Source organism: Symphalangus syndactylus, chromosome 8, assembly GCF_028878055.3.
Source record: "Symphalangus syndactylus isolate Jambi chromosome 8, NHGRI_mSymSyn1-v2.1_pri, whole genome shotgun sequence".
Lineage (NCBI taxonomy): Eukaryota > Metazoa > Chordata > Mammalia > Primates > Hylobatidae > Symphalangus > Symphalangus syndactylus.
The window spans coordinates 123,176,460-123,199,557 of record NC_072430.2 but is presented as its reverse complement, the minus strand read 5'-3'; the positions used below and the strand labels follow the sequence as shown (position 1 = coordinate 123,199,557).

General features: G+C 37.8%; 1 protein-coding gene across 12 annotated transcripts in view; it reads left to right on the top strand.

Annotated features, from left to right (window-relative positions):
- The window catches only part of USP37 (ubiquitin specific peptidase 37), a 120,781-nt gene that overhangs the window by 4,239 nt on the left and 93,444 nt on the right, over positions 1-23,098 (top strand). For 5 of the 12 annotated variants that reach the window (XM_055290598.2, XM_055290599.2, XM_055290597.2 and 2 more), the window contains exons 2-8: positions 1,746-1,841; positions 3,696-3,759; positions 6,229-6,412; positions 11,790-11,961; positions 15,587-15,687; positions 18,401-18,579; positions 19,199-19,276. In XM_055290598.2, coding sequence (XP_055146573.1) covers positions 1,787-1,841; positions 3,696-3,759; positions 6,229-6,412; positions 11,790-11,961; positions 15,587-15,687; positions 18,401-18,579; positions 19,199-19,276 — 833 coding nt within the window. In that variant the 5' untranslated portion in view covers positions 1,746-1,786. Of the gene's footprint in view, positions 1-1,745; positions 1,887-3,695; positions 3,760-6,188; positions 6,413-11,789; positions 11,962-15,586; positions 15,688-18,400; positions 18,580-19,198; positions 19,277-23,098 lie in introns of those variants that run through there. The other 7 variants (XM_063645094.1, XM_055290601.2, XM_063645093.1 and 4 more) reach the window with 7 other exon arrangements.

The window sequence follows — 23,098 nt, the reverse complement described above, 5'->3', positions numbered from 1 at the left end:
TACAATGTAAAGCATTTGTTGGAGGTGAAACCCCAAGAGCTGAGACTGGAAAGGGAAGGGGTTGCCATAATTCATTGATGAGGATGAACTGTGGTTGTAGTTAAAAATGTGGGTTCTGGCATTAGACATAGCTTTGTTTCTCACTGGCTGTATTTATAAATTATGTAATGTCTCTAAACCTCAGTTTCCTCATCTGTGAAATAGAGATAATATCCCTGTCACTTAGGATTATTATAAAAATTAAATGAGATAATGCATGTATGGCATTTAGCACTGCTTAGTAAATGTTGCATAATAAATGTTGGGTTGCGTAATAAATACTAGGTGGGATGATGGCGTAGTGATGAGTTTCTGAGAGTAGTGGCTATTGAAAATCTGGGATTTGAGTAGATGAGAGTGAGGATAAAGCTGATGCTAAGATTTCTTGCCTGAATGATGGTAGAAGGACAAAAGTAGGGAAGTCTGGGAGCTTCTTTTTTTTTTCTTTTGAGACAGAGTCTTGCTCCCTCACCCAGGCTGGAGTGTAGCGGTCTCACCCAGGCTAGAGTGTAGTGGTGTGATCTCTGCTCACTGTAACCTTCGCCTCCCAGGTTCAAATGACTCTCCTGCCTCAGCCTTCCGAGTAGCTGGAACTACTGGTGCGTGCCACCACACCCAGCTAAATTTTGTATTTTTAGTGAGAACACATTGGCCAGGCTGGTCTCAAACTCCTGACCTCAGGTGATCTGCCTGTCTCTGCCTCCCAAAGTGCTGGGATTACAGGTGTGAGCTACCGTGCCTGGCCTCTAGGAGCTTCTTAATGAGGGCATGGACTGTATCATCTTCACATCTATATGCCTACCAGAGTGCCTTGAAAGTGGAGTAGCTTAATAAATGATTGTTTACTAAATGAACAAAGGAGTTTAAAGTTGATGTTGTAACATTCAGATAGGCAGTGAGAGTTGTGCAGGTAGTACTTCAGAGAAATTTCAGGCCTAGTGAGGCCTAATTTGAGAAACAATGTTAGCTTTGAAAGAAAAATGAAAGCACCAAGTTTACCCACCGTTTGAAATAGTATCAACTTGTTATGGAAGTTTTAAGACTTAAGACATTATTATGTAACAATGTTTATAAAGTGAACAAAGGATGTATTCTTTGTCACTGACTTCTTAGTTTCAAAATGTAGCAAGAATGAATAAGACAAGATACAATTTGAACAAGGTGCAGGCTCATCCTATAGTCCCTCATTATGCACAGCAGATAAGTTCCTAAAGTTCTGTTGATCTTTTATGTGTGTGTCTGTGTGTTGTGCATCATATTTTAAATATTTTCTTTAAGGTAATTTGTAGTTTTTAAATAACCAAGAAGTTAATCTTTGTTGTATAAATGATCACTTTCCTTTTTTTTTTTTTTTTTGAGATGGAGTTTTGCTCTTGTTGCCCAGGCTGGAGTGCAATGGCGTGATCTCTGCTCACTGCAACCTCCACCTCCTGGGTTCAAGCGATTCTCCTGCCTCAGCCTCCCAAGTAGCTGGGATTACAGACATGCACCACTATGCCCAGCTAATTTTGTATTTTTAGTAGAGACGGGGTTTCTCCATGTTGGTCAGGCTGGTCTTGAACTCCTGACCTCAGGTGATCTGCCCGCCTCGACCTCTCAAAGTGCTGGGATTACACGCATGAGTCACTGTGCCCAGCCCACTTTCCTTTAAGTATTAATTTTGTATATTGGATTCTTTTAAAAAAGCACATTTTTATTTTCTTTAGCTGAGTTGATGGCTTCTGGAGAACTGGCATAGCTGCAGAATATGAGTAGCGTCCCAAGAAGAGTGCTTTGCCTTTGGCACAAGGATCAGAATAAAGGTGAATTGCTATTACATAGGGTTTTTCGGTAAAAGTCACTGAAAAGTAAGTAATGTTTTTGTTTTGGATATATGTTTCAAAGAGCATGCAATCTGGTGGGAATTGACAGTTTTGTGTTTGTTTTGTAGTAATAGTTTTTGTGTTTTGGCCATACTTTCTTTACCACAGAATGCTCTCTGATTAAGGATGTTTTCAAAGCAATACCTAAAATGTGAGCACGTAAATAAATGTACAGGGCATAGAAACATTTTTTGCTAATATTATTGCTTTGAGCATTCATGGTAATGCTCAAAGTTGAACAGTAATTTTAATAATTGTGACGAAATTTAGAGAAAGAATCTCTGGACATATTTAAAGAATAATTCATTTTAATTATCTTTTGTCTTCTTAGTTTTTTGCTTTAATAAGACAATTACCATTACCGAGTTTAAGGAAACCTTGTCTTTGTCTTAGGTTCATAGAAAGTTTAACTGTTACTGGATCATGCTTCATGCTGAAAAGAAACTTAGTTTTTTACTCTTAACCAAGTAGAGCAAGCCCTGATAATATAATGAATGAGCAAATGTAGCTGTCAGTTCATTTAGTGCAAAAGCAGGTAATGAACTAAATTGAGGCATTATGAAAAAGTTTATTATATTGGTTCTGCCAATTTTGTGTCCTACATCTTTTATATAAAGCTTTTTAAAGAGGGTGGTAATGTCTAAATTGAGTCTTGATTTTAGAGCCAGGAGAAGAAATTAAGGAGGGTTGGGGATGGGGAGAACACATAAAAATCCTCTAGACATGACCTCTGTGTATTCAAAGGTATAGTGGCATGAGAACATAGGGATTTTTGAGGAAATTATAAGTAATTCAGAAGGCTGGATTTGGGGGTTTTATTGGGAATAGACAGGTAAGCAGGGCCTGAGTCATGAAGGGCCTCTGCGTCACGTAGTGAGTTTAGATTTTATTGCGAGAACAAGTGGAGAGCTGTTGAATGATATTAAGCAAGAGAGGAATATGGTTTGATCTGCAGCTCATTATAAGGCTGTCTGAAAGGTGTATGGAGGTAGAATTTTTTTTTTTTTTTTTTTTTTTTTTCTGAGACAGAGTCTCGCTCTGTCACCCAGGCTGGAGTGCAGTAGTATGATCTCGGCTCACTGCAGCCTCTGCCTCCCGGACTCCAGCGATTCTCTTGCCTTAGCCTCCCAAGTAGCTGGAATTACAGGCATGTGCCACCACTCCTGGCTAATTTTTGTATTTTTGGTAGACAGGGTTTCACCATGTTGGCCAGGCTGGTCTCAAACTCCTGACCTCAGGTGATCTGCCCACCTCTGCCTCGCAAAGTGCTGGCATTTCAGGCGTGAACCACAGCTCCCGATCTCTGGAGGCAGAATTGATGGGACTCTCCTGACTTTCCATCTCTAATCCAATACCAATAATTATCAAGAAGGAAGCCAAAGACAAGTCTCCTGTTTCTGGCATGGGAAACTGGAGTAGGAGAGTGATGTATTCTTTGCAGCACTGAGTGGCAGAGTGGAAAAAAGTCTTAAGGATGTATCCAACAATGAAGTCACAAATTATAATTGCAGAAAAAAGTATTACAGATATACATTGCTGGCCCAAGTTTCTGTAGCTCTGTAGGATTACTAGTTTGAGCCAAATGTCATGTTAACAGACAGTTCTATAAACATTAATGGACTCTGTTACTTTGACGAATTCGTATTACCCAGCACATTATACTAATATCTAAATCTGCCCATAGTAAGCACTTAAAAATTTTTGATGAGATGAGTGAATAATAATAGAGTACTTATGATACTTAACACCTTTAAACTCTTGAAAGTGTTTTCATATATCTTCTTTTATCTTCAGTTATTTGCCGTACAGTAACCAGAGACCTCCAACTAGGGGCCTCCAAACTGTATCCTGCCTGTAAGTGAGTTTTGTTTGATTTGTAGCTGTTAAAAATAAATTTGAATTCATTGCCAACAATTAAAAATGGACAGTTTTACGTAAATGTTTGGATGTCTTTATTTTCTTGAAAAGTTAGATGGTCTGGTAATGCTATGTTCACTATTTCTACATGATAATAATTGGCTAGATTGGGTAGCAATTGTTCAAATTTTGCCTGCTTAAGTCATTTCTGTCACCTGCTAGCCCCTATAGATAGTTGAGTTAGTGACTCCTGTTAACATTGTATTTATTGAGGTCTTTGAAGAAAGAGGTATTATAGACATGGAATAAATTCAGAAAACAGACATTAATTACATTAATTACATTAATATTAATTACTGCTGTCTGCTGAGTGCCTAGTATGTGTTATTTCATTCTACAACACTACAACATTTGCTATTCCTATTTTGTGGTTGAGAAAACTTATGGTTAAAAAAGGTAAGTTACAGATTAGTAAGTGATAGGGCTGGCTGGCTGCTGATTTCTAGACCTAGCATCATTTTCCTTTATATACTAGCCTTTATAGCTTTTCTAGTTGAGCTGTTTAGGCAAAGGTAATGTTTAATTGTGTTTAATTTATTAAATTATAAGCAAGAATCCACTTTAGAAGTAGTGTTTTTAAAGGTTTGGAATATTATAAAATTTGATTTAGCAATTTTAAATGATTGCATATTTATGTATATAACACTATTTGATAACATTCTCTGCTATAACTGTAATTTTATTTACTTGCCAACTTTAGCAAAAGCTAATTTGAAGAGTTTTACACATCTGATTATTGCTGTAAGTTTAAGTTTTTTGTGTTTTTTTGTTTGTTTGTTTTGAGACAAGGTCTCACTCAGAGTGTCACCTAGGCTGGAATTGAGCGGTGCAATCATGGCTCACTGCAGCCTCGACCTCCCTGGCTCAGGTGATCCTCCCATCTCAGCCTCTGGAGTAGTTGGGGCTACAGGAGCACATGACCATGCCAGGCTAATTTTTTGGTATTTTTTGCATAGATGAGGTTTTTGCCGTGTTGCTCAAGCAATCTGCCTACCTCATCCTTCCAAAGTGCTGGGATTACAGGCATGAGCCACTGTGTCCGGCCATTTTTTCTTTTTAGTTTTCAAATATTGCCTGACAAGCACCCAGCCATTTTTAAGTATTACAAGTTCATTCAGGAAACCTGAGTATTTGTTAAAGATAAAATTGGTAAAGATTCTTTCTAGGAATGGTAGTGTTAAATATAAATGGTAGGTGGTTCTTTGGAAGAGAGGTTGTTTGTTTTCTCTAGAGATTAAATGATTTTCTCAAATACTGTAACTCTGGAGATCAAATAACTTGGTTATTTTTAAAATTTTTTACTCATTTAATGTCTTCTGTACATATGGATATGCTTAGATTGCTCACTGTTAGAAGGAAGCATTTGGTGATATACTTTGATGTTTTGGGAGGAACTCCATTCTAAGAAATGGAGTCAGAGGCCTATTGTATTGTTTTGTTTTGTTTTGTTTTGAGAGTGTCTTCACTCTGTTGCCCAGGCGGGAGTGCAGTGGGTAATCATGGCTAACTGCAGCCTTGACCTCCTATGCTGAAGTGATCCTCCCACTTCAGCCCCTCTAGAAGCTGAGACTATAGGCGTGTATCACCATGACTGGCTAATGTTTTTTCAGTTTTTTTGTGGAGATAGAGCCTCCCTATGTTGCCCAGGCTGGTCTCAAATTCTCAGGCTTAAGCATTCCTCCCACCTCAACTTCTCAAAGTTTTGGGATTACAGGCTGAGCCACCATGCCTGGCCTGGACACACTTTTTTTTTTTTTTTTTTTTAAACTTATATTTGGAAATCCAGACCCATTAGCTTTCATGAAGGAAGAGAATAATCAGCACTTTAATGGTGAAGGCAATCACTTTGAGAATGGTGTCTTATTCCTGTTGACATGTCTTTAGTGGTAGCAGTATGGTTGTGAATGATACAAAATGTAGAATTTAGGCACTAATAAACACAGTACTGGACACATGGCAAAGAAGGGAAAATGAAGGCGCGGAAGAAATGCATGGTGGTTAGAAATTATTTTAATTGCCAGGCGCGGTGGCTCACGCCTGTAATCCCAGCACTTTGGGAGGCTGAGGTGGGCGGATCACCTGAGGTCAGGAGTTCGAGACCAGCCTTAACATGGAGAAACCCCGTCTCTACTAAAAATACAAAATTAGCCGGGTGTGGTGGTGCATGCCTGTAATCCCAGCTACTCGGGAGGCTGAGGTAGGAGAATTGCTTGAACCTGGGAGGCGGAGGTTGCGGTGAGCCGAGATCGCGCCATTGCACTCCAGCCTGAGCAACAAGAGCAAAACTCCGTTTCCAAACAAACAAACAAACAAACAAAAAATTATTTTAATTACTAGTAAGTTATAACTTATCTTATTTTTCTTCCTTAGAACCTGCCAGGTGAAGGTATATTTTTGCTTTTTAATTTAGCTGGAAGCAATTTATTTTTAAAGAAAATATGTCTCCTCTGAAGATACATGGTCCTATCAGAATTCGAAGTATGCAGACTGGGATTACAAAGTGGAAAGAAGGATCCTTTGAAATTGTGGAAAAAGAGAATAAAGTCAGCCTAGTAGTTCACTACAATACTGGAGGAATTCCAAGGATATTTCAGGTAATACCAAATATTGATTTGGAATAGCTCTTGAAGCAGATCGTTTAGTAAATAGCTATTCTGTGCCATAGTAAACATCACAGTAGTCCTCCTCCTAGATTAATATTTCTTGCTTATTTCTAGGACATTAATATTTTTATATACATGTTTTATAAATTATTCAGCAGTATTGTTGTTGGTATATAATAAAAGCAGGAAGTAGTCACCATTATTGAAAAGAAAACTTGTGGGAGGAAGCTGACAAGAGTTTGGATACTGTATATCTAAGCTATTTTTAAAACCGCGTTAAGATAATTTTAGTTCATCCTTTTTTCCCCCTTAACATACATGATGATGGATTCATCACTATTTAGTGTTAGTTTTTAACAGAATTTATTAGTGTCTTCTAAAAGCCAGTGTCTACTTCCTGAATAATCCTGCCAAATGTCATGGTATGAATCATTCAGGGATGATTATTCAAGGTTATCTTTACAGCTATTTTCTTCTAACTGTAAAGTTTTGAAGAAACTTCATTTTCACTGCAAAAATTAGTTTTCTTTTCACCTTCTTTTTTTTTTTTTTTTTTTGAGACAGAGTCTTCCTCTGTCACCCAGGCTGGAATGCAGTGGCATGATCTCTGCTCACTGCAACCTCTGCCTCCTGGGTTCAAGCGATTCTCCTGCCTCAGCCTCCTGAGTAGCTGGGATTACAGGTGTGCGCCACCACTCCTGGCTAATTTTTTGTTGTATTTTTAGTAGAGGCAGGGTTTCACCATGTTGGTCAGGCTGGTCTTGAACTCCTGACCTCGTGATCTGCCCGCCTTGGCCTCCCAAAGTGCTGGCATTACAGGTGTGAGCCACTGCGCCCAGCCTGTTTTCACTTCTTTATTGCTTCTCTTATGCAACCAAGTTACTCATCTTGATATGAGTTGAATTTAAGAACATAATGTTTTACATTTTTCTGCACTTTAAGATCATATATGTATATCTATGTGTGTATATATGTGTGTATATGTATGCATATATATGTGTGTATATATTTATGTATATACATGTGTATATATGTATATATGTGTGTATATGTATATTGTATATGTGTGTATATATTTATGTATATACATGTGTATATATGTATATATGTGTGTATATGTATATTGTATGTGTGTATATATGTATGTGTGTGTATACAAATATGTGTATGTGTGTATACATATATGTGTGTGTGTGTGTGTATATATATATATATATTTTTTTTTTTTTTTTTTTTTAATTTTGAGATGGAGTGTCGCTCTGTTGCCCAGGCTGGAGTGCAGTGGCGTGATCTCGGCTCACTGCAAACTCCGCCTCCTGGGTTCACACCATCCTCCTGCCTCAGCCTCTCGAGTAGCTGGGACTACGGGCGCCTGCCACCATGCCCAGCTAATTTTTTGTATTTTTAGTAGAGATGGGGTTTCACTGTGTTAGCCAGGATGGTCTCGATGTCTTGACCTCGTGATCTGCCTGCCTCAGCCTCCCAAAGTGCTGGGATTACAGCCGTGAGCCACCGCACCTGGCCAAGATCTTATATTTTTAAATTAGATTATACAAAAGTGTAATATCCGTTCTAAAATATTCTATTGAAAAACAATATATAACTTTATGCTTGAGAACCTGATCTTAGATAAAATTGCTATTTGTCTCCGCTTTTGAATTGTAAAAATAGATTGCCTATGATTTCGTGTATCAAAAATAGTCTTAAATAAGATGGAGGTAGTGATGGAAAAATAGGAGTTTGTCACATGCATGTATCTGCTAATTGCTCGCCTCATCAAAAGAAAGGGTTTTTTGCAAATACAGGCTCATTTTTTTTTCAATCCTCAGCCCAATTTGGCAGTGAGTAAATACTCAAATGTTTAACCAAACACAGATCTTTAGGAGCATGACGGTTTTACCTGTGACTTCAGCCTTTATCTCAGTTCTAGATCAGTTTACATTCAGCATTCATTTGTTAACCACGTACAGGTTACTGCTGTGGATATTGTGCTAAGGGATGGCTGGGCGCGGTGGCTCATACCTGTAATCCCAGCACTTTGGGAGGCTGAGGCAGGAGGATTGCTTGAGTCCAGGAGTCCAAGACCAGCCTGGGCAACATGGCGAGACCCTGTCTCTACAAAAAAAAAATCAGAAACAAATAGCTGAGCATGTTGGTGTGTACCTGTAGTCCCAGCTATTTATAAGGTTGAGGTGGGAAGATGGCTTGAGCCTGTGATCGTGCCACCACACTCCAGCCTGGGTGACAAAGCAGGATCCTGTCTGAAAAAGAAACGGTGGTTCGGGGACGGGGTGGTAAGTATACAGAGCTGAATGAGACATCATTTCCTTCAAACTTAAGAGTAACCAAATAGGCCAGGCATGATGGCTCACGTCTGTAATCCCAGTACTTTGGGAGGCCGAGGTGGGCAGATCACCTGAGGTCAGGAGTTCGAGACCAGCCTGGCCAACATGGTGAAAACCCATCTCTACTAAAAATACAAAAATTAGCAGGCACGGTAGTGGGCACCTGTATTCCCAGCTACTCGGGAGGCTGAAGCCGCAGAATAGCTTGAATCCAGGAGGTGGAAGTTGCAGTGAGCTGAAATCGCACCATTGCACTCTAGCCTGGGCAACAACAGCAAAACTCCATCTCAAAAAAAAAAAAAAAAAAGAGCAACCAAATACATTTTTAGCTGTAAAAACATTACAAAGATCCTGAGGTAACACAAGAAAGCAAGCCATTTGCATTCTGAGGATTCAAAGAATAAATAGAAGTTTGCCAAACATAGTAAAGGTGGAAGTGATGTCTTTTTTTTTTCTTTAACCCTGAATTTTCTGGCCAAACTGGAAGTGATTTCTGTATGTGGACAAATACATGAAATGTGAATCAGCACTCAGGGAACTAGAAAGTTATTTTTAAAATACATGGACACTGAGGAGTGAGTGACAGAAATAAGGCTGAAGAGCTAGGTAGGAACCAGATATTGATGTTTCTTGTTTGTCATAAGGGAAACAGAAGTTCTAAGGAGCCAAGAGTCTCAAATTCACATTTCTTTGGGGCTAGGCAGATGACTTTATTTCAGGTGACAGTGGGAGAATAGAAGGACATATAGGAGGTTATTATGGGAGTTTAGATGAGGAATGAAAGTAAGGAAAAGGGAGTGGAATAAGCAAGAAGAGGGAAGGATAGATCTGAAGAGATTTCAAGAAGATGTAAAGATTTGGGAGGTGTGAGAAAATTATCTGGGGAGAGTCTCAAGTTTTTGAGTGGATGGCAGTCACTTTTATGTCTTCTGTGATACGGAGCAGAGGGGAAGAGTTGGGGTGTGAGGATTGGGAGAGATTAGTTATGTGAGGTGTCAAGCATTCAGAAGATAAACAGGACTGGAGCTCCAACAGAGAGGTCTGGGCTTAAGATAGAGGAAGAGTTGTGTGTCGTTACCATATGAATAGTTAATGAAATTGTGGGGCTGGATGGGCTTTTCGGTTGTTGAAGTGTCGAAGTTCAAGAAGATTCTCATCTTGTTTGTTAATGAACAAACTTTGCTTTGTATATTTAATTTTTAAAAAGTGGTAAATTGACTGAAATAATGCGTTTAATGTTATCTATTTTCCTTTTGCATGCTAAACTGCTTATTCAAATATTTTGGAGTTCAAAGCATCTAAAACGAATTATTGTGTTTTCCTAGAGAATTTCCACTCAAGGACATAATTTTAAGACCTAGTTTGACGCTAAAAATACATCTATAATTTATGAATATAAATTGTTTGGCAAAATTGTTTTTCATTCTTATCTAATAATTAACAAAAGTCAATTTTCTCTAGTTTTAAAAAAATTCTGAAATATGTTATTAGTTCTTTGTTTATGCTTTTCAGAGGGCATGTCTTCAGTAAAAGGCAGTTTAGAAACCTTTATATATGCCTGCTGAGAACATTAGAGAATAAGTCTGCCTGACTGGTGAGAATTATTTAGATAATGAAGAAACTGTAAGATTTACTAATTTAGCCTTGGAAAAATTCCATTTATGAGAAAATAAAAGTTATCGCTTCATAGCACATTTCCAAAGTCTGGTAGAGTCTAAGATGAATTATTGAACCAGTTCTGTGGAGAGAGAAGTAAGTTAAGAGTTTCCAGGTACATATGATCTTTGAATGAAACTAAAGTGAGTTTTCTTAGTTAAAAAAGAAAAAAAAAAGGTGTGCTATATTGGTAAAGGTTTATTTTTGATGGTTTTTGAAAGTTTGGAATTCTTTTGAGGATTATTTAATTGCTTGGAATAATATCTTTTACATTGAAACTACCTAAATAATTTGCCAAATGTCTTACAAACTTTTGTTTAACAAAAGACAAAGATTCTACTCCAATTTTTTTGAGACAAAGGTTTGCTCTGTCATCCAGGCTGGAGTGTAGGGACACGCTCTCAACTCCCTGCAGCCTCCACTTCCTGGGTTCAAGCTATTTTCCTGCCTCAGCCTCCCGAGTAGTTGGGACTACAGGTGCACTCCACTATGCCTGGCTACTTTTTGTCTTTTTAGTAGAGATGAGATTTCACCATGTTGGCCAGGCTGGTCTTGAACTCCTGACGTCAGGTGATCTGCCTGCCTCGGCCTCCCAAAGTGCTGGGATTACAGGCATGAGCCGTGGCACCTGGCTTGCTACTTCCATTTTGTTTTCTAAACTGGTGATAGTGTAACCATCCAAGGTTCTGAAATATGTTAACTCAGCAGTTTTTATCCTCTGTAACTATATCTGAAAATAAGGGATTCCCTGCCATAAGATCAAGAGTTCTAAGATTATTCCATTAAAATAATAGAAGAGTAAGTCCACACTTTATATTGTTAGTTGGTTCTTGAAAACTGTGACTAACAAATGAAATTAGTTTTTTTCTCATCAACATTATAATGAAGGAAATGATGTTATTTGAGGACCTGCTATATATCCTTTTGCTTAATGTTTAACACATTAAAAACATCAGAAAATGAAGGGGTAGCAGTGCTGCCTTTAATTAATATCTCCATTTGACACAGTATTCTTATAAAATAAAAAGTTTTCATGGTTGTTTACCATTTAGTACCAAGAACCTATTGACAACATTCATTAAGGGCTTTTTAAAAACAATTCTTTATTTTTCCTTCTCTATAACCCTTGGTCCAAGATCTCTGTATAATTAAGGGCTTATTGCATGTGTTTGCATCTCTAAAAGGTAAATCTTTAATTTAAATGTATCAAGAAATGGGAACTTCTTTTGGTTGAAAAAAAATTGAATTACTGTGGGGAAGAGTGATAAATGTAACTTGGAAAGTATAAAGTTTAGTGTTCATTATACAGATTGTTATACTTAGTTGTCATACATTTTTTGTGATAATTTTCCTTTTGTCTTGATTAGCTAAGTCATAACATTAAAAATGTGGTGCTTCGACCCAGTGGAGCGAAACAAAGCCGCCTAATGTTAACTCTACAAGATAACAGCTTCTTGTCTATTGACAAAGTACCAAGTAAGGATGCAGAGGAAATGAGGTTGTTTCTAGATGCAGTCCATCAAAACAGACTTCCTGCAGGTGAGTACTAATCACCCCAGGGTCTAACGTTAGTAGTTTTACAAGAATATGACTAGACTACAGACCAGTATTCAACTGAATTCATCAGCACATTAAAAGGATTATACACCGTGAGCAAATAGGATTTATTCCTGAAATTCAAAGATAGTTCACCGTATGAAAATCAATCTATGTAATACATCATTCTTGACAAAATGAAGGACGAAAACCACATGATCATCTGAATTGTTGCAGATGAAAACATTGACCAAATCCAACACTCTTTCATGATAAAAACACTCAACAAACTAGGAGTGGAAGGAAACGACTCAGCGTAATAAAGGTCATATGCAAAAACTTACAGCTAACATCGTATTTAGGGGTGAAAAACTGGAAATGTTTCCTCTAAGATCATTAGCAAGGCAGGAATACCTGCTCTTGCCACTTCTATTTAACATAGTACTAGAAGTCTTAGCCAGAGCCGTTAGGCAAGAAAAGGAAATAACAGGCATCCAAATTGGATAGGAAGAAGTAAAATTATTTGTGTTTGCAGATGACTTGATCTTATATGTAGATTCCACAAAAGAATATGATTAGAAAAAGGAGCAGGATTTTTTTTTGTTTTGAGATGGAGTCTTGCTCTGACACCTAGGCAGGAGTGCAGTGGCATGATCTCAGCTCACTGCAACCTCCACCAGGGAGGAGGATTTAAATTACAGTTGGGAAAAGTTACCTTGTTGCATAAATCTTAGACACTTGCCTATCTATATGAGAATTATTCTGAAGTTTTACTCTTGCTGTGGAAAATGATTCCTGTAAAAAAATCACATGGTATGATCAGGTTCCTCTGCCCCCTCTAACCCCTTTCATTTAAAATAGTGGTTTTTTTTCTTTTAATGCATTTACAGGCACTTTTTCTTTTCTTTTCTTTTCTTTTCTTCTCTCTTTTTCTTTTTCTTTTTTTTGAGACAGTGTCTCACTCTGTCGCCCAGGTTGAAGTACAGTGGCAAGATTCCACTGTGTTGCCCAGGCTGTTATCGAACTCTTGGGCCCAAGCGATTGATCTTCCTTGGCCTCCCAAAGTGCTGGGTTTACAGGCGTGAGCCACTGCCTGGCCCTACAGCCATCTTTTTAGGAAAAAATCTCTTGCTTAAAATTTTTGAGTTTTCTACTATCACATTAGTCTTTAGCTCTGTCATCTTCAACATTTTACTATTACTTATATTTTATAGTTGACAAACTTACTTGAATTTTTTCAACTTAAATATGACACATTAAAAACATCAGAAAATGAAGGTGTAGCAGTGCTACCTTTAATTAGTATCTCCATTCGACACTGTATTCTTGTAAAATAAAAGCTTTTTATGGTTGTTTGCCATTTAGTACCTACTCATTATATGTTCATGCCACCAAATTGGAGCTATATCAATTTACTAAACTATGAATTTTAGAATCAAGAAATTGAGGCCAGGCGCGGTTGCTCACACCTGTAATCCCAGCACTTTGGGAGGCCGAGGTGGTTGGATCATGAGGTCAAGAGATCGAGACCATCCTGGCTAACACGGTGAAATCCCATCTCTACTAAAAATACAAAAAATTAGCCGGGCATGGTGGCGAGCGCCTGTAGTCCCAGCTACTTGGGAGGCTGAGGCAGAAGAATGGTGTGAACCTGGGAGGTAGAGGTTACAATGAGCTGAGATTGTGCCACTGTACTCCAGCCTGGGCTACAGAGCGAGACTCCATCTCAAAAAAAAAAAAAAAGAATCAAGAAATTGAATACTATTTAAAATTCTTAGAATATGTCAGAGGCTAGTTTATATCTCTGTTTTAGTTTTATTTCATCTTACCCATATTAATGGAATCACTGTTTTAACAATTGATACGTGTAAGAAAAGCATGTCTTCAAATACGTTGGAGTGGAAAGCACAATATACTGTCTGGGGACCAATATTGAGCAACATGGCATAATGAAAAAATATAGGCTTTGGCCATAAATAGATGTAGGTTGAAATTCTAGCTCTGCCTGTTATTTCTGTGTGATTTTAAGTAAGTCACTTAATGACTGAGTTTTAATTTCCTAGTCTCTAACATGAAGGTATCATCTTGGTTTCAGGGCTTCTTAAAGAATGAGAGCTCATAAATGTAGAAGTATGACTTCCCTATGCTAGGCGCTCAGTAAGTCATTGGCGTTATTAGAATAGCTAGCTGTGGGCTTAACTCTTAATTCATTCTGTGATCTTGGGCAAGTCATTTTAATCTCAGGTTTAGTTGCTTTAGCTGCCCAAAGGTGATTATTATATACTTTGCAGAGACTAGAGCAAAATAATGAATAAAAATACTTTGAACGGTATAAAGTATATAAGCGTGGCATTTCAAATCAATGGACAAAAGACTAATATTTGATAAACAGTGTTAACTATAAACAAGACAGCTAACCATTTAGGAAGATAATACACTTGGATCCTTATCTCCAGTGACCAAAGATTTGAATGTAAAAAAAAAGATAAAAGTATTGTAAAAAGTACTTTTAACATAATCTCTGGATGGAAAAGACTTTTCTGGGTGTTACATAAAAACTAGAATTAATAAAAGAAAAAGATTGAAAACTTGTGTTAAAAAATTAGACAGTCTCTCTGGCAAGGAACAAAAGACAAAGGAAGAAAATAGTAGCCAGAGTGACAAAGTTAATATTACTAATATACAAAGACCTATTTTGCAAATCAATTAAAAAAAAAACCCAGTAGAGAAATTGACAAAAACTGCAAATAGAGAATTCAGGAAGCAAAATAGATGGCCCTTACACATGAAAAAATTCTCGACTTCACCAAACTCAGATTCCTACTACCACATTGGTAGCAGTGTGAAGGGAAGCAAGATGTACTCTCGTATACTTGGTAGGAGCATAGAGGTTTTTTTTTTCTTTTTTTTTTTTGAGGACTGTAATAATGTCGGTTTAGTTTAAAATTGTATGTTCTCTCAGTAGTTCTTATTATAAGGAGTTTATCCTACAAAAAGATTTGTGAAAGGATGTTAAGCATTGTTTGCAACTTTGAAAAATTAAAACATTTCAAATGGTCATCAGTTGGAAATTGGCTAACCAAATTAAAGTATAAAATATTTTTTAAAGTCTATGCAAATTCATATTTATATAATACCTTGAATGTTCCTTGAACTACTATTAATTTCTTCAGAATAGAAGCCATTTATTCTACTGGATAAACTTACCTGTAGAGAATGTTTTGGAGTATATGTTATTGGAGATACACCTGTCACTGTTTCTGACATCCAGTGTCAGTGTTCATGTTGTCGATACACAATGGCTTTTCCATAGTGTTATTAATATAATTACCAAATGTTTATTCTAGCTTTTTTTTTTTGCTTTGTAAATTTTAGCCTTCTATTAAATGTTTTCAGGTATGTGTGTTATTTAATTTTTTTGCTTCAGATTCTAGCTCTAAATTTTAGTTTCTATATAAGATGTATATTCTGTCAGAAAGAATTGGTTGATAGGCACTTTGATTTGTTTTCTTTTTTGCCTGCTGTTTCTTCCATTTCTTCAATATTATATAAAAATAATAATGATAAATCTTTCTGTTAAAGTGAGTGATTTGGGGATTTTAAAAAAATTTATATTTTTGGTCACCAGCCATGAAACCTTCTCAGGGGTCTGGTAGTTTTGGAGCCATTCTGGGTAGCAGGACCTCACAGAAGGAAACCAACAGGCAGCTTTCTTACTCAGACAATCAGGTATGTTGATTTGAATCTTTTTAGCATTTAAAAAAAATGATAGTTGGCCAGGCACAGTGGCTCACGCCTGTAATCCCAGCACTTGGGAGGCTGAGGCGGGTGGATCACCTCAGGTCAGGAGTTTGAGACCAGCCTGGCCAACATGGTGAAACCCTGTCTCTACTACAAATACAAAAATTAGCCGGGCGTGGTGGCACATACCTAGTTAGGCACATCCTAGCTACTCGGAAGGCCGAGGCAGGAGAATTGCTTGAACCCAGGAGGTGGAGGTTGTAGTGAGCCGAGCTCATGGCATTGCACTCCAGCCTGGGCAACAGAGCAAGACTCCATCTCAAAAAAAAAGAAAAAAAAAAAAAAGATAGTCATAGACTATCAAGGGTATTTATGCATACCTGAAATGTATCATTTCATTTAGGTATCATTCCAAACCATAGAGTAAGGGAAACTTTGAAGCTTTTCTGTAAGTAAATTTATGAATTCTCTTTGGCTGTGCAAAGAGGTGATCACTTAGTCCACTTATTGGACTAAGCAATGAATAAGATTTCATTTTTGTCAGGTTCTTTTTATAGGTTAGATTTTTGGGGAGATATTTTTATTGAGATATAATTGACATGCAGTAAGTTGTATATATTTAAAGTACAATTTGATATATTTTGATTACATATGTCCTTAAAATCATCATCATAATCAACATAGTGAACATAAACATAACTCTTGAGATTTCTTATTCTCCTTAGTAATCCTTCCCTCTGATCCCTATCCAGAAGCAACCACTGATATGTTTTCTCCCACTATAGATTAGGTTGTAATTTCTGGAGTTTAATATAAATGGAATGAGCGTGTAATTTTGGGAGGGCAGGGTCTGGCTTCCCTCAGTGAGCATAATTATTCTGAGATTCATACATTCCTTGGTAGGAATTTAAATTGTTGAAATATTATTTAAATGCGTAAGTGTTAACACATATAGCAGAAGCAAGTATTTATGCTTTCACAAGTAATAATTCTCATTAGTGGAGTCATAAATTCAATTTTGTGGGTCATGACTAACATTAAATTTAAAAAGTAGAATAGAAAATAATAGAGAATATTGTACATATTAAGGATAAATACTGATTTTTCAAACTTTTATTTTTGTTCACTTATACATATTTATAATAGGTTTTGATGTAGAACATTTCTTACTATGCGGCCAGGCGTGGTGGCTCACTCCTGTAATCTCAGCACTTTGGGAGGCTGAGGTGGGCAGATTCCTTGAGCCCAGGAGTTTGAGACCAGCCTGGGCAACATGTGAAACCCTGTCTCTACAAAAAATACATAAATTAGCTGGGCATGGTGGTGTGCACCTGTAGTCCCAGCTGCTTCGAAGACTGGGGTGGGAGAATCACCTGAGCCTGGGAAGTCGAGGCTGCAGGAAGCAGTGATTGTGCCACTGCACTCCAGCCTGGGTGACAGAGTAAGACTCTATCTTAAATATATATGTAATATATATGTATTTGTTACTATGGAATGGGATAATATTCAAAATTCTGAAAAAGTTGCAAAACAGTAGACATGTAGTATGCTACTGTTTGTATAACAAAAAGTAAAATATTGATTTGTATTTGCATAACAGAACAAGGGAAGAATAAGTGGGAAAAGGGGAAGTGGAAGAACTGAGTAGATGGTGATAGACTTATCATTGGTCTGTGGCTTTTAATATTACTTTGATTTGTGAACCTTGAGAATGTATCACTCATTTGAAAATAAGTTTAACTTTTTAAAGTATTCATTCAGATGACCTTAGAAGTTTTAAAATTTCCTATCCTAAGATTATAATTCTGTAAAACAAAAGTAATGGGACATAACTTCCATAGAAAAATCCCATAGCTCTTAATGCAGAGATATAAAACTTAACTGGCAGAGTGTTCATGTAAAGCTCTATTTCCCAACTAATGCTTACATTGCCATATTCTCTTTGAGTGTTCTTGCCATGTCTTAAGGGTAGACTCTTTGATTCATCCTCACAGTGAACTCTATCTCACCTTCCTTTTCCCTATCATATGTTTCATTCCTCCAAACTAGAACCCTCTCAAGAGTCATGACTGTTTTGTTGGCATTTAAGTTGTGGCAACCAAATGTCACTGTCACCTTTTCTTGTCATAATCATAATTGGATTTTTTTTTCCTCCAAAGATCAGTTCTCATGCTGATCACTAGAGCCATGTCTTTGTGTGTCTTTTTTTTTTTTTTTTTGGTTAGTAATTCAAAGCAGTGTTCTTGCCCCCTCTCCAGGTGTGCTGTGGAATTTTTAAGTTTATAAGAATGCTATAGGAAAATAAGTGTCAAGCTCAGTTTTTCACACTGACTGTACATTAGAATCACCTGGAGTGCTTTTAAAAACAACAACAACAACAAAACTGATGAATAAGCCTTACCCCAGACCAACTAGAATAGAATCTCTAGAGATATATCTCCATTTGTATTTTTTCCTTTTTTTAAACGTAAGGTCTTGCTCTGTCGCCTAGGCTAGATTGCAGTGGTGCAGTCATAGCTCACTATAACCTCAAACTATTGAGCTCAAGTGATCCTCCCGCCTTGGCTTTCTGGGATTACAGGCATGAGCTATCGCACCTGGCTCCATTTGTATTTTTTAAACCTTTCCATTGGAGAATCACTGTTCTAAAAGTATTCCGGTTAATTTGAAGATTTAACTGTCTCAAACTTTATTTTTACAGGCTTCTGCAAAAAGAGGAAGTTTGGAAACTAAAGATGATATTCCATTTCGAAAAGTTCTTGGTAATCCGGGTAGAGGATCGATTAAGACTGTAGCAGGAAGTGGAATAGCTGTTACTCGGACAATTCCTTCTTTGACGTCTGCGTCAACACCTCTTAGATCAGGGTTGCTAGAAAATCGGTAGGAGAGACTTTTTTTTCGTAGTCACTAGCTGTATCTGTTTGCAAATGTCTTTTAGGCCTTTTAGAAATACCAGTAATTTGAGGAGAAATATAGAGTAAATTTTTGGTAGATGTAATGATTACAAGTATTTGTCATATGTAGTTTATGTCAGTGACACGCATTAAGCATACAAATATACAGCATATAAATTTAAATATGGGCCAGGTGTGATAGCTCATGCCTGTAATCCCAACACTTTGGGAGACCAAGGCGGGCGGATCATGAGGTCAGGAGATTGAGACCATCCTGGCTAACATAGTGAAAACCTTTCTCTACTAAAAATACAAAAAATTAGCCTGGTGTGGTGGCACACGCCTATAGTCCCAGCTACTTGGGAGGCTGAGGCAGGAGAATCACTTGAACCTGGGAGGCAGAGGTTGTGGTGAGCCAAGATCGCGTCACTACAGACTGGGGTGACAGAGCGAGACTGTTTGGAAATTAATAATAATAATAATTAAATATGGTGTAGAGAATTAAGATAATAGTCCCATTTCCTGTCCTTCAGTGTGTTGATTTATGAATTTTTGTGATATGAATTATGGCTTTTTAAAGGTAACCTTTTCTTTGTTCTCTGTAGTACTGAAAAGAGGAAAAGAATGATATCAACTGGCTCAGAATTGAATGAAGATTACCCTAAGGAAAATGATTCATCATCGTAAGTTACTTTAAGGGCCTTTATAGTGTTAAAGCAGTGTTTCTTATATTGGTATTTGTAACCACTGGGGAAGATTGGGGAAATGGTTTTAATTTATGAGAATTCCAAAGATGGAAGAGCAGAATTTAAAGTAGTTTGGTGACAGTAGACTGTAGGCTCAATAGAGAGGGAAATTAGCCATTGCTATTGCTTTGGTCATTTCACTGCATTTCTCTTATCCTGCCTTTTTTTAAATCTGCAGTACTTAGTGGGAGAATAGAACTGAAGAACTCTAAACAAATGTTTCTTGCTGGCTGCTGTTTTAGTGTGAACCCCTTCTTGTCTTCTTTATGATTAATTTTTAAAAAAAGTTTTTTACTTTTTCACTTTACTCATGTAAAAAGTCAGCCTAGAGGTTAAAGGATGTGAGCCTGTGTGTTCTAGGCAAGTAGCATTAATCTTTCAGAGATGTTTTCTGGGTTGAACAAAAGGGAATAGATCAACCCAGGGTGCTCACCAACTCGTAATCATCGTCCTCATTTTGTGAGTTTTTTTTTTTTTTGTCTTCTAGGGGAGAAAACTAATTATACAGTTATCAGTTAAAATCTCAATTAATACCTTAACAGAATCAGTTGGTAGACAGTTAATTGAGGTCAAGAGGTCACCAGAAAGGAGTTGGGAAAAAGCCAAAGAAACTTTGTATATTAATTGATTTGCTGCTGTAATAGATGTAAAAGTCTGAGTAGGTGGTAGGACTGGTGTCTGAAAACTATAATCACCATGGACTCAGATTCTTTCTGTCTTGTTGTTCTGCCATCCTTAATAAGCAGCCTCCATTTTGTGGACCAAGGTAGCCGCTTCAGTCTCTACTTTCTTGTCTCCATTTCTGTTAGTTGAAGAGAGCAAAGGGAAGGCATGCCGTTTCCTTAGGCTGGAAATTGCATATACCACCTTTGTGCATATCACATTGGCCAGAACTTAATCACATGGTTATATCAGGATATGAGAAGGTCTGGGAAATATGCCTGTGTTTCAATTATTGTGGCAAAAGCGTACAGTGGTTATTTGGGGACAGCTAATACAACTAACAGTCTGCCTTAGTTTGCCCCTACGGCCACTGAAATAACCCAGTTCACTATTCTTCCATACATAGAACACCCTTATCTCTATCCAAATGGAGAAGAACTCCAAATCTCATGAGAACATTGTATCCAGCTCAGAGTCTAGGATCTTTGGGTGATCTTTCTTTCTGGGTGCAGGCTTCTCTGTAAGGTCCAAATGTACCTTGGACCATGCCCCTCATGGTCTGGTACCTAAAAACTAAAAGGCAAGTTAATTTTCATTTCCCACTCCAGACCTCATGCACACATCATTGTACATTGCTGGAGTAGGAACAGAATAATCACAGTAAAAATTTCTGTTTAAAATAGACAAGAATAGGAAACTGGAGGGGTCTTGGGTCTATAGCAGTGATAAAATCTTGCTAGCTGGAAATTGTGAGGACAGTGAAGGTGTTGGAATAAGTTCCTGGTTAGCCCATCTAGCAGTCTGATTCTGTTGTCTGGGAGAAACCTCCTTGCCCATTGTACTCCATGTGACCCCCTGGCTTTGCCCTCTGGCAGATTTTCCTTGTTTGTTTTCTTTAAAGGCCACCACCAAAATAGATTTTGAAAACTATATTTTTCATCGAGGCCATATAGCTTTTATAGCCTGCTTCATCCAAGTTTAAAGATTCTTTAAAGGTAAAACAAGCAGGCTTGAGAAAGAGTTGGGGTCTATATATTTTTTTTTCTTTTTTTTTTAATTTTTCTTTTTTTTTTTGAAACGGAGTCTTATTCTATCACCCAGGCTGGAGTGCAGTGGCACAATGTCAGCTCAGTGCAACCTTTGCCTCCCAGGTTCAAGCAAGGTTGAAGCACTGCCTCAGCCTCCCATGTAGCTTGGACTACAAGCGTGCATTGCCACACCCAGCTAATTTTTGTATTTTTAGTAGAGACAGGGTTTCACCATGTTGTCCAGGCTGTTCTGGAACTCCTGACCTCAAGTGATCTGCCCGCTTCGACCTCCCAAAGTGCTGGGATTACACGCATGAGCCACCACACCCGGCCTGTTTTGTTTTAATATACTTTTTAATTTTGAAATAATCCAATTTGCAGAAAAGTCACAAAGATAACATAGAATGTTCCTGTATACCCCTTACCCAGCTTCTGCTAATATTAATATCAAAGTTATTTTCTACAAAACTGACTCTCTAGTTAACTCTTACCACTGCCTCAGTTTGAGAATCAAAAGCAATTGGATATTTTTATCCCATGGTCTCAAATTACCAGACAATTTTGATTCTAGGCTCTTGGCACAGAGAGCTATGTTTGTTTTTTTTTTTTGAGATGGAGTCTCACTGTGTTGCCCAGGCTGGAGTGCAGTGGTGTGATCTCAGCTCACTGCAAGCTCCGCCTCCTGGGTTCACACCATTCTCCTGCCAGGTAGCTGGGACTACAGGCACCCGTCACCACGCCCAGCTAATTTTTTTTTTTTTTGTATTTTTAGTAGAGACAGGGTTTTACGGTGTTAGCCAGAATAGTCTTGATTTCCTGACCTTGTGATCCGCCTGCCTCAGGCTCCCAAAGTGCTGGGATTACAGGCGTGAGCCACTGCTCCCGTCTGGTTTTTTGTTTTTTTGTTTTTTTTTTGAGACGGAGTCTTGCACTGTTGCCCAGGCTAGAGTGCAATGGTGCCATCTTGGCTCACTGCAATCTCTGTCTCCCGGGTTCAAGTGATTCTCCTACCTCAGCTTCCTGAGTAGCTGAGATTACAGGCGTGCACCACCATGCCTGGCTAATTTTTGTATTTTTAGTAGAGACGGAGTTTTACCATGTTACCCAGGCTGGTCTCGAACTTATGAGCTCAGGTGATCTGCCCGCCTCGGCCTCCCAAGGTGCTGGGATTATAGGCATGAGCCACCATGCCTGTCTGCTATGTTTCTTTTCATCACTGATTGCAAGCTGATTAGCTTTGGCCTAAATTTATATGTCTCAAATAGGACCTTGTTGAAAGCAATAAGAAATACTAACACAGACCAGTATCCTTAATTGTAATCATTTACTGTAGAGCTATAGGTTCAGTGAGTATGAGATCTGCGTTTCAAGACTATTAACATGACTGTTCTTATCAAATATTTTACTAAGGCGTAAAATGGTCATCACCTTTCTAATCTGTAATATCGGTATTCGTACCTCCCCCTCTTACTAAGCCAGTGCTACATGCTTTAGGTTTGTTATGGTAGCACCCCACTTTTAATAACAAATTTTGTATATTCAAGGTCTAGTTGAAGGGAACAAAATTCACTCTAGCGAGTTTATGCACAAAGGTATTTGCACACAATAGGTATTAAATGGCTTACAGAATTATTAGGATAGTTGAAAAGACAGGCTCTAAGTTAAGTTTTCAGGAATGATTTTGAGAGGTTTGCCTCAAACCAGATCACCAAAGATGCTCCCGGCTATTCTCTCATGAAGCTAACAGCTGAATTGGAATCTATCGTGAAAGCTGTCCTCTCTAGAACCATGCTGTCACTGCCAAGATTGGAAACCCTGTATAGAAAAACCAAGGTGATATTTAGCATCAGAAATAGTGGAATGGTAATGCTTCTGCCTTATTTACACTTTCCAGATCTTGCATGTAATTGCCTTATTTTAAATCTGATCCAGAACACTAACTAAGAAATGTAGGGTTACTTTATTAGCATTCTTGTTTCTGCACATCAGGGAGGTACACCAGAATGTGGTTGTGCATGCCAGTCTAGCACATTCACTACACTTTTGGGAAGTCCCAGTTGTTCCAACT